We start from the raw sequence: 13,153 nt of genomic DNA on the forward strand, positions 1-13,153 counted from the left end.
ATATTTATAAATGATTAATAATTAAAATAAATAATTAATAAATATTAATGTTTAAATTTTATTACTATTTATTTATAATTAATAGTMATAAATAATAATTAATATTGATAAAGGGTCTAATTGAAAAAAGTGACAACAACTTATCAAAGCATTACCCAATTAGTATTTCTATAAGTTAGAATACAAGCTAGCTTATGTGCATTAAAACATGTACCCAGAAAATAAGTTAGCTTATTTTTGCCAAAAAATGCCTAAAAAGGTGATATGCATTTTTTACTTGTATTTTTCCATGTTTCTTTGTGCTTATTTCTCCGTTTTTCTGGTGCTTAATATTATTACTAGCATCAATTCTTCTTTTCTTGTTGCTCGTATATTTGAACAGATTCGAGGTACTCTGGAAAACAACTGTTCTACCAGTAATTACGGTAAAAGACGGTCTACATACATCCTCCTTTATGATATCTTATTTTTTAAAAAGATATACCGTGTTTGTTTAGTTTGATCTGGTTTATAATCATACAGAGAATAGGAGCAATACATTTTCCATGAAGAAATTAATATATTTTTTTACTTTAACACTTTTTTTGAAGTATATAATATTTATATACGACAAATGCAACAAATAAACTTACACACTCTCCTCACATTTGGTGAGGTTTGAACCCTTGACCTTCTAGAAGGCTAAAGACTACGATACCGCTAGGCCAGAGACCCTTTGGTTACTTTACAAAATAAGTTCTTAAAATATTTTATCATTATTAGAATATTTTAAAGAATTTAATTTAGATTTAATTTTTTTTAAATTATATAGAAAATCAAACATTGTATTACCAAAAGCAAAAAAGTGGTAAAAGAAAGCTAACAAGAAAGGTTCATATTATTAAAGGGTTTTTGGTCTAGTGGTATTGTAGTCTTTAGTCTCCTAGAAAGTCAAAGGTTCAAAACTCACCAAAAATGAGAAGGGTATATAAATTTATTTATTGCATTTATTATTTTATATATATATATATATATATATATATATATCATATGCTTAAAAAAATCATATCAGAAAACAAAAGCTTGGTCATGGGTTACACATCTTTCTACCCTTTTATAATATATTGTTGTGACTTTCTAGTTTATTATATATTTTAATTTAATATTTTTATTGACTATAGTTTACCAAATATTCTATTTAGGGGTCGTTTATTAAACGCTTACCTGAGTAACGTTTACCAAGTCACATTACCTTACTGGATGAATATGATAAAGACTAAAAATCTTACCCGGTAAGAAGGAGACAAGGACCAAGAGTCTTACCCGGTAAGTGAGGGTGACGACTTTTACCATAATAAGCACTTACTGGATAAATTGTTGCATATAATGTCGTTTTGATGGACTAAAGTCTTGCCCGATAAGTAACCGGTAGTGTTAGATTTTACCCGTAAGCGCTTACCAGGTAAGTGTTTGGTAAACGGCCCCTAATAGTTTTTGTAACCTCTCAAACTCGAAGTGACAGACTAAACCAATAACTTTCTAATCAATTTAAAACCGTAATGAAAGTTATCGATAGTTTGCTACTTACGGTTTTTAAGGAACTCACAAAACTCATTTTCTATCAAATAGGGATAGGTTTACTGTGTCTAAGAGAAGGTTCATATGTTAATTATTTGAAAGAACTCCCAAAAAATCTATTTGAATATGCATACGGGAACCGACGTTAAATGTTATTTATATGGATTCATATATGCATCTTCAAGTAGATTTTTTCAATGATTCACATATGAATATTTCATCAACCTTTTCTTATTACATTCTCACTGCATATTTGAACCTTGCTCTATCGATACATATGTAGGGAGGGATAAAACACAAACCACGCCATTAGTAGAAACCATGAAAATCGTCGATTTCATTGTTTAATTTAGTGAAACTTTTTCATAAAATTGTTTAATATGATGAAATTGTTTCAAGTAATTCATTTCTTGATGAAATTGTTTAACGTCCTCCACAATAAAAATAATTAAGTATTATATGAAACAATTTCATAATCATATATGAAACAACTTCGTCAAAAAAAGTATTATATGAAACAAGTTCATAAGATTAAACAATGAAATCGATGGATGTGGGTGATTTGCATTTGATTGCTCCTCTCTCTCTCTCTCTCTCTCTCTATATATATATATATATATATGTGTGTGTGTGTGTGTGTGTGTGTGCGCGCACGCGCCATGGTGTGATCCATGCCTTACGAATGACGCGCTTTTTCTTGTCTAAGACAATTCAATTACGGTAGCTAACCTTGTTTAGGCTACCTGACATCTAACACAGTGATTGTGACTTCATTTACAGTCACTGAATCATTTTGTTTGCTTGAAGACTCCGTTTCAGTATACTTTTTCCCAATAAAAAATCCAGGATATTTCGGTTGTGGCAGTTTAGCAGTTTCACTGTTTAACATCAACACCACCTTTGACATAGAAGGCCTATCTTTAGCTTGTTCTTGAACACATAACAGTCCTATTTGTATGCATCTCAGTGCTTCGTCTTCCAAAAATTTGGCTTCAACCGATTCATCCACTAGTTCCAAAGCCTTGCCTTCTTTCCATAACGTCCATGCCTAAAATTTCCGTTTAGGTTAAAAAACGACCATTTTAAATGTGTATCTGGTAGCTTCTCTGAGGAAAAAGAGTATAATACTGAAAAATTCTTGGATCTGGCACTGTTGGTACTTGGTACTTACATGTGCAAGGAGGTTAAGTTCGTTACTTGTGTACAGTGATCCACTGTTCTTTTTACCACTTACTATCTCGAGAACCAAAACCCCGAAACTATAAATATCTGACTTTGTTGAGAAATTGCCATCCATTGCGTATTCTGGTGACATGTAACCGCTGTAATAATTTTAGGAAAAACAGTGAGAAAAAGGAAACTTGTCTAAGAAGGCACGTGATATAATTCTTAGGGTAAATTACATTTTTATCCCTGTGATTTCTATATTGTGCTTTTGTCTCTATGGTTTGCAATTCATTGCTATTTTGGTTCATGACACTGAGTCCTACCTTTAAATACGAGGGACTAAAATAGCAATGAATTTTAAATCACATGGACGAAAACAACGATGTATTGTAAACCATAGGGATAAAAAAATCATAATTTCAAAATTACGGGGACGAAAATAGCAATTTTCAACAAACCACAAAGATGAAAACGTAATTTACTCTTTTTTTTATTAACCTGGATATCTAGCCTACTATGCAAGCCGACTAATCACAGGGAGACCACCTGCACATAGCCCGGAGTCACTACATTTGAACCTTCGCGGCCACAAGGAGATATTTTTATTTCTCCTTGGATTTGAACCTAGGATCTCCAGGTACTTTTGACCTTTGGAGTCAAGCTCAAACCAATTAGGCACCACCGCATTTACTCTAATTTGTGTGCTTATGTATAATGAACCGCAATACGATACTTACTATGTTCCAACAACTTTCTTAGTTTTTGCTTCGGTTTGATCGCTCCCGAAAATCCGTGCCATACCAAAATCTGATATTTTGGGGTTCATTTTTTTATCTAACAAAATGTTACTTGCTTTGAGATCTCGATGAATGATTTTAAACCGTGAATCTTGATGAAGATAAAGAAGCCCTCGAGCAATCCCGTCTATAATATCAAGTCGCAGTTGCCAATTGAGTTCGGGTTTTTTCTCTTGGTCTTTAACGGATTTTAAAAAAACGTGTTAGATTTCAGTGAGAAAACCCGAGTGTCAAATAAGAAAATAATCATAAAAAATTGCGAGACTTACCAAAAAGAAACGCATCGAGACTTTTGTTTTCCATGAACTCGTAAATCAGTAACTTCTCTTCAACGTCAATGCAACAACCTAGTAGCCGAACGAGGTTTCTATGTTGGAGTTTCGCGATTAATTCAACCTCATTTTTAAGTTCCTCGATCCCTTGATGTGAAACTCTCGAGAGCCTTTTAACAGCTACGACTTCCCCTCCACGTAACGTACCCTAATATCATCAACAACGTTAATGTCGTATTATTGTTTTAATTGTGCATAAGCTAATATAATATTGTCTATACTATATTATAAAACATTTGACAAAAACTCTTAAAAACCATTTTTCATGCATGAAGTACTGATTATTGATGCATATTACTTAAAATTCAATATTGCAAATAAATTGTACGTAAGTACAACATATTAAAGCCTTATATTTGAATTCGTGTAACTAACTGCAAATAACCATAGTCAAATATAAAATAAACATTTCATTTTAAATATAAAAAATYTAWAATATAATTAGGATAATCATTGAGTTCTAACARAATACTTARTWATTATTYTTATAAAAAATAATATTATTAAATCAAAAATAAATTATTTCGTTACTAAATCTAAATTAAATTATAATGAAAAAAATGAATTAAAGAAATTACACAAAAAAAAAAACAAGAACTTTAAATAGTTAACTGGACACTAATATTGATATATTTATTTTAGAAATTTTATGATATTTTCAAGTTTGTATTTTATTCAAAAACAAAAACATTATTCATTTCTCAAAACATAAAAATTGTATTAAAACATCTACACAAACTGAATAAAACAAAACACTAAAATCGAGATATATTTCGTTGCATTGCATGAGTACCCTTCTGATATATGGGGGGGGGGGGGTTCAAACGGCAATACTTTCATTTTACAAAAAACACCCTTTTAGTATAGTTTATCATATGTGACATTAAAACAGAGTCGTGGCACGACCTAGGTTGTGGGCCAATACGTTCACCACATCACCACGTCCCCATGCATATGTATCATCATATTGTGATGTCCTCGTGTTTTTGTAAAATAAAGGTGTTCTCGTTCTAACATCCACATACACAGACATATTGACTTAATCATTTGAGAACTTTAAAATTTGTGATATTCGTGAGATCCATCCTAAGCCACTAATTTAAGATAATTAATGTTATTAATTAATGAGATTAAGATTTTTTTATCGTTATTTATGAAATAATAAAAAAAAAAATATATATATACATATAAATTTAGTTTTACTGATTTAGTTGGTGTTCACAAATTATACTAAATCTTGTAGATTTCGAACTGTTTTCACAATGTGTTTACAAACTATAGTAATATCTCTAAAAAATGTTCACAATATATTCATCTTATGTGCAAATTCAATTATGTGTGTGTACGTATGTGTTTTGAAGAAATGAGAGAACCACAAAGGTGGTGCCCGATGGTTTGAGCTTGGGCTCAAAAGTGTCTGGTTCGAATCCAATGGGAAATAGAAATTCTTTTGTGGTCATGAAGGTTTAAATGCGGTGACTCCGGACCACCTGCAAAGCGGATGATTGCCCTGGAACCAGTCGGCTCATATAACGGGTTGGACATCAGGTTAATAAAAAAAGTGAAATGAGAGAGAAGAGAGAAAATAAGAGGTTTTTTAATTTATATAAGATTTTATTTTCCAATTAATTATTTTGTGGTATTATAAATTGAATCTTATTAATTAGAAAATTATAAAAAAAAAATGCTTGTATATACATACATACACATACACATACACACACATATATGTATATATAGGGTTGACACATATATGTATATATAGGGTTGGGTTCACGTGAGACCAGTCTGTTTTTTATGAGACCCGTGAGACCACTTTTTTACAATTGAAACTTCACAGCAAAACACTATGAAAGTAAAAAAAAATCCGAACCTTCACAACAAAAACATTGTGAAGGTTACCTTCACAGCAAAAACATTGTAAATGTTACCTTCACAGTGTTTTGTTGTAAAGTTTCAAATGTAAAAAAATGGTCTCACAAGTCTTATGAAAACACGCTAGTCTCAAGTGATCTCAACTCTCTCTATACACACACATATATACACATATATATATATATATTACAAAACTTTACCTTATAAACACACCCGAATCCACCTTGACCAAGTTCGTTTGCATCGGAGAAGTTGTTTGTGGCTATAACCAATGTCGTAAAATCAAACAAGGGTAGGTCGAGTTCATCAATCTGTGTTTCGCCATCGGTTCTTTCTTGTGGACCTAAATATAGATCGTAAAAGAACATATTAATCATGATCATACTCTATTTTCGTTTAATCTCCAAATTCAAAAATTACATACGAAAAAATCTGTTGGAGATTTTGATATCTCTCTTTTCTCCATTTTAAAGATTATAACGAACATGTTTTAATGAAACTTTTTATGGGTAATGCAATTAGAAATACATTCTATGTTACATTAATGAATCTAAGGGGTTGTTTGTTTACCTCTTAATAGTTTCATTAAGAGACAACTCATCTGAATCGTTAAGAAGTGAATCTTTTTTGGCAAAAAAAAGTCTGTCTCTTAATGGTTCTAAAACCCTTTGAATGATTTTGTATCTTGTGCCTCCCTTAACCACTCAGCACCCTAATTTTATTTTGAATAACTACCAAACAATTATATTTCATTTTGCACTATTTATAAGAGCATTTTAATCATTCTGACCACTTAATCAATTCTGCATCAAACCATTCAACAACTACCAACTATAAAGTAAGGTGTTTGACTTGTAAAGTCAAAGTTACCTATTCTTAATGTAACAGATTTCTTCAACCGTCCTGTATTCTTCCTCTTCAGATAAACGAGTATCAATAGAGTGATTAGCCCTGCAAAAATACCGACAACAATAGCGACAATTTTGACAACACGATTGTCATTTTTAGATTTTTTGCCCGTCGGTAAGTGGCCTGCAATGAACAAATCATAGTTACTTTAGGGTTTAGGGTTTAGAATTTAGGGTTTAGGGTAGGGTAAACAAGTGTCCTGTAAAAATATGAGTTTATAGAACACATTTTCTCATATGTGTCCTATAAAATAGCTAATGCGACGCTTTATATTAAACATGTCCTTAAAAAAACTTGTTACAACATAATAAATCGTCCTGTAAACTTATTACAATGCCTTTGGATAGATGTTTTATTTTTTGATCTTATAGATTAAGTCTTATAAAACAGTCTATCAAGACGCTTAGAAATTGGTGGTTCCTTGTAAACTCAATTTTATTCAAATCAGAGCTAAAAGACGTACCTAGATCAGGAGCCGCAACCCGAATATAAATATCTCGTCCACCACTTTCGGACTCGGCATACTGCCTCATGTCCATAAGATCCACGACCCATATCGCACACCCCGACCCGCCCCACGGAACATACATATTAGCGTAAGCCGTGCAAGAACAATTCCGTTTGCAAAGCTCGGCACACCGACTCAAATTCAACGTCTCGTCAATGAATGCTTTCGAGCCCTCGGGTAATTTAATGTTCTTCAACTGCTGAAACCCGTCCGACCCGCAATCCAACCCGAAGCTACGAACACACCCATTTGACCCGGGCCGGAATCCGCTCAAACACTTGCAGATCGGAGAACTGTTTACATCACAAATGCCGAACGGCCCACATCGGTTGTAGTTATCACATCTATCCCACGGGAATTTCCAGTATAAACTCCAGGTGCCGGCGGCCGGCGTCCAAGTGAAACGTTGAAGGTCGCCGGAAGTACTTACGAGATATCTCGAATAAACAGAACTGTTTACCGTTTCAAATGAAAAATAAATCTCATCGGAGGTGTTCTGAAAATTGAAGTTTACTATGCTCACCCCCTCCCTCTCCGGTGTACCGCTAAACATTATCCCGTTCCACGGCCCGGTCCTGGCTGTAACCGTTTCCTTATCCCGTAACACAAACTCCGGGAATCCATGGATGTTGATTCCGAATGAATAATCGCCGGAAGCCGGATTGTTATTGGACTTCCATGATTTCAGAACCCGATTGATTCCGGTTGTTCGGCTCAACCCTAGCTTCATCCGGGGTAATAGAGTATCCGTCGGATGATCAAAGCTTTGCCAGATGTAATTCTTCGTGTTCTCGTCATTTTCGCGACGGAGGACAAAGTTACCGGAATCCAGAAGCTGCGCCACCGTGTTGATCACCGGTACGGATTGATTCGATGACCAGATTGCGATTTCGGCTCGATCTACGAGGACTATGTTGCCATCGTCGCCGATTATTAGCTTCCCGAACGATGAATTAATGGGGGCGTCTCGATTTGCTACCCAAACGATCGTTCTCGGTTGAATTTGGCGGTACCAAATGCCGAGATACAGATTATTGTTGCCGAAATGGAAGAAACCCAGCTCGAAAACTTCACGAGACGAGACTAGAGTTTCATTCATGGCGAGTGGTTGTGTGGGAGTGATGATATCAGTGGCTAGAGAGAGAAAAGGGATGTAGAGAGAGAAAATGAAGATGAAGGTGCTGCCATGGCTGTCGAAGGTTTCCATTAATCTCGATGTTCACAAGCAGAAACAGAATTTGCGTTAACTGGTTTGGTGGGTTTTTGGGATTTTTGTTGATCTCGTTCTTGGAAATTTTATGGATGTTTATGTATTCTTTTGATTTTATAGTAAATTACAATATTGGTCCTTATGGTTTATACATATAAGGTCTCATGTAGGAGTGTACAAAAAACCGTCAACCCGTGAAACCCGTCTAACCTAACTCGCTAACAACCCAATTAAACTCAACCCGTCAAGCCGCTAATATCTATTTTTTATAAAATTTTGTTTATACACACACATATATATATATATATATATATATATATGTTTATTATGTATATATATTAATAATGTATAAATTTTATTGATATTATGTTTTATTTGATTTTATCTGAACGTGTAGGTTACCAAAAGAGATTCACGATCAAAGAATGATGACAAATAATATAATTAATTATTGGAATTTTTTATGCAGCAACAACAAATTGATATGTTGGAGAATATGAATGATATCGATAGATATTTGGTTGACGAATCCATCAATCTAAATACCCCGCCATTCTATGTTGTACTTTACTGGAAAGAAAATGCTCAATTATAGCATTTTGCTACAACAACATTACATCTTATAGGATGCCTAAAATGTCTAAGCGTCCTAATATGATACTTTATAGGACGAAACAAGAAAAATAAGTTAATTTAAAAGAGTTATATATGTTTATAGGATAATTTTGTGCGTCTTAACAAATTTTATGACTCTTTAAAATAGAGTGTCGTATTAGTTATTTTATACGACACGACTTGAAAAAGCATCATATAAATATAGGTATCCTATAAATAGATTAGTTTATGGGTCAAAATGTTTCTATAAAATAACTAATACGACGTTTTATTTAAAAATCATTTTAAAACACTTGTTGAAACATCCAAAAACGTCCTATAAACCTATTGTAATATTTTTAGATAGGACGCTTTATAGTATGGTAAATAAACTTAAATTTTATGAATTACTTCATTTGTCAAATTTATGTAACTACTAACCCGCCTCAACCCGCAAGGGTCGGGTTGGGTTAGGTTATACTTTTGAATGGTTGGGTTGAGATTTTTTCAAACCGTCATAATTGAGTTAGGTTGTAAAAATGTTGTAAACAGCCCAACCCAGCCCGCGTACACCCCTAGTCTCATGTCTTTTCTGGATTTTTATTTTTTGATTAACCTCAATATTCAACCCGTTATGCGAGCCGACTAATTCCAGAGCGATCACTCATTTTGCGGGTAGCCCGGAGTCACCGCATTTGAACCTACATAGCCATAAGGAAATTTTTTATTCCTTCTTGGATTCGAACTTAGGACTTACAGATACTTTTGACATTTGGAGTACAAGCATAAACCAATCGAGCACCATCCTAGTGGTTTTTATTTTGTTATTATTTTAATTATTTGTAGTTTGATTATATATTTCGTTGTTGAGTACTAAAGAAAACATCAATAAGTTTGAATTCAGTATAAAGTGTTAAAAGGTGTCACAATAATTATGGTACAATTTTATTTATGAATGTTTTATTTTGTCAGAATAACGGGAGTTAAAATACATTGGTTGCAGAAAAATGAATATGTAGTGTAAAAGCAGTTAAATTGTGAAACGACGGATATAGAAGTAGAACTGATATTCTGGCTTTTGGTTGTCTTATTATAATAATAAAGAGTGATGTAATATATTGCTTGTGAAAAATAAAAATATAATTTATAAATAACATATGCCACTTCGGTATATTATTAGGTGTGAAAGTTACTTTCTATAATGAAAAATCCAATAAAATTGTGACGTGGAACGTGGTTATAGTATGAAATTCTCAAATTATGTTTTATTTTTTTGTAAGGGTGTCCGGGCCAAAGCCCGACTAATCCCCGGCAAATTTGGAGGTTAAACATGGCCCCACTTAAATGTCGCCAACACTCCCCTCCCAAGGCTCGAACTCGGGTTTATGACTATGCCATGCCCACGCCTTTACCACTAGGCTGGAAGGTCTTTGACAAAATAAAACATTCAGAAATAAACACATACACTCTCCTCACCTTTGGTGATGTTTGAAACTCTGATCTCCTAGGAGGCAAAAGACTCACATACCGCTATGTCAAAAGACAATTTGGTATCAAAGTATGTTTTAGTTTAAAAAGATGGAAAATTATCATTTTTTTTCCTTCTATGAATATCCCGAGTCCAAAAACTGTAATAGAAAATAAATAATTAATTGTTTACAAAAACAATCTACAATATTTAATATGAAAATAACAAAGTTGTCAATCTGAGATATCTAGATCGACTTCAAAGTCCATGTTTTGTGGGAAATGGAGGTAGTAATTTAAATTCATACCATTTGACGATATTAAAAATACCGTGAAGGCGCTATCACATTCGCCCGAAGGGGAAGACTTCAAAACGTATGGGATAGCCAAGCTGAAAACATAAAAAAAAAAACTATTTTTTTGTTAACGTGTGCACTCGACAAAAGTTTTAATGAATTTGAGGTTATTTGTTTATCTCTTAATAGTTGCATTAAATGACAACTTCTGAATCGATAAAGAGGTTAATCTTATTTGATAAAAAAAAAATATGTTTGTTAATGATTGTAAAACGCTCTGAATGATTTTGCATATTGGGTCTCCCTAGACCATTCAGCGTCCTAATTCCATTCTGAACAATTACTAAACAATCATATTTCATTTTGCACTATATAATGACAGTTTCTTAATCATTCTGACCACTTAATCATCCTATATCGAACTATTCAGCAACTGTCAAATAGTTTTTTTGTCATTGAAGATGCTTATATTTCTTACACAAAAAATATGCTAAAGAGTCACCTATTGGGTATAAAAAAAATCGAGTATCTCACGAGCTTTTTCGACTCGACTCGACTCGTTAATATGTCTATTCCAGTTCGAGCCGAGCTTATTCGAGTCGAATATTGATCAAGTTTTGACCATGTCGATCTCGAGTAGCTCACGAGTTGTCTCGTATCATTTACACCCCTGTACGTAACGGTTCACAAATTGCCAAAATGAAAGGTCCTAATAATTGATTTCAGATGCTTATTCATAAACATCTTAATCAATAAGTCTAAAACCATGAAAATTGTGTGTCAGCTCATGATTGTAATTTTGATCATATGAATGAACCTCTTTGATACGTATGACTAATGAAGTTTGAATTTTCAACATTGGTAGGTTTAAAATAAATGTTTAAATTACCCAAAATGGTCATTTTATACACGATATTAAGGGTGTTTAAAAATCCGATCAATCTAACCCAACCCAACCCAATGTAAAATAATTCAACTCGAAACAACCTGATGTCTAATCGAGTTGTAAAATTGTCAAACTTTAGGTATTGTGTTGATATTGAGTTACTATTATTTGAACTCAACCCAACCCGATGAACCCGATATCCTTTTATTTATTGGATTTAATATGATTGTTGAATTTCTAGTAATATATATATTAAACAATTACATTATCATGTATGTTTTTCATATACACATATTTTCAATCTATTCATATCTCTATATAACTCATTTATATATATGTTCAGTAACAGTGAACATATATATGTAAATTGAGAAAATTAACTGAATGTGATATACGTAAGAAATATGGATAAGTTGTATCAAATGGTTGATGATGAAAAAGAAATTATGAGTGCAGAAATCACATATTCAAAGTTAAAAAAATATTTTAATATATCAAAGTATCAACCCGACCAATCCATACGGATTGGTTTGGGTTGGGTTGGGTTAAGATTTTCCCAAACCACAAGCATTGGGTTGAGTTGTTCAAATGTCTTCAATTCAATCAACCCAACCCATGAGCAGTTGAGCACCCCTACACGATATGCTAACAAAATGATCACTTTTCAGAGATTTTTCATAAAATGACCACAAAAATCGCCCTATAAGATACGAATGAATTCCACATGTATACCATTTGAAGAACAAAAATCAAATATTATATCTGATATATATATGAAATTGTGCTCATTTTTCAAACAAATAAAGTGCACTTTTGAAAAGGAGGTACGATTTCCCAACTAATTCTTTGTTAATTATAAAGGGGAGTGCTAATGGCACCCCCTTTCATGTCAAAATAAGGCCATTTCAAGCATTGGGAATGTAAAAAGCATACATTGATGTTGATGTGTGTGAGGAAGAAATTCATGATAGGGGTGCATTAAGTAATGCATAGGGGTGCATTTAGCCCACCCCATTATAAATTATACTCGCTGATATATATATTTTAGATATTTAAGAATATATTAAACAAATTTGTTATATTTTTTTGAAAATAAAAAACTTTACAAATTACGTTTGTCTGTAATAATTTCTTCATTTTGGAGATTTTAATATTAATTATAGTATCAAACTGTAACAACCCACAATTCAAAATATCTCAAATGATAATAAATCATCTGACATATCGTCAATAAATCAATAAATAAATTCCAAGATCTTCACAAATAACCACGGTGGAAAGAAATAAAATTGGTCGATGTCGAGACTCTTACCGAAGTCTAACGACTTGAGCTTCTAACGTAAAAGTAAAATTAGTATTCGTAGTTAGCGTTCCAGTAATTGATCGACCTTCCACCCATTGTTCACAATCTACCGTTACTTTTGCTGGTGGGATGGTCTTAACCTATCATTCGATACCCGTTTCATTTACGGTCAAGTTATGAAATTCGACCATTTAAAAATAAAATATAACGTAAACTGTCTTTTCGAAAAAATAGATTAAAAAAAAGTTAATT

The 13,153-nt window shown here is 32.9% G+C and overlaps 1 protein-coding gene across 1 annotated transcript; it reads right to left on the reverse strand.

Moving 5' to 3' along the window:
• Nucleotides 1-2,296: 2,296 nt before the first annotated feature.
• LOC112526820 (receptor-like serine/threonine-protein kinase SD1-8) lies at nt 2,297-8,352 on the reverse strand. The gene is made up of 7 exons (XM_025137238.1): nt 7,101-8,352; nt 6,599-6,760; nt 5,929-6,071; nt 3,791-4,001; nt 3,462-3,699; nt 2,729-2,879; nt 2,297-2,605 (listed from the first exon to the last, which is right to left on the reverse strand). Exons 1-7 carry the CDS (start codon nt 8,350-8,352, stop codon nt 2,297-2,299), a joined length of 2,466 nt encoding a protein of 821 aa, XP_024993006.1.
• Nucleotides 8,353-13,153: the final 4,801 nt, after the last annotated feature.

The sequence above is a fragment of the Cynara cardunculus genome (genome assembly GCF_001531365.2).
Source record: "Cynara cardunculus var. scolymus isolate 2C chromosome LG 14, CcrdV1, whole genome shotgun sequence".
NCBI classification, from domain to species: domain Eukaryota; kingdom Viridiplantae; phylum Streptophyta; class Magnoliopsida; order Asterales; family Asteraceae; genus Cynara; species Cynara cardunculus.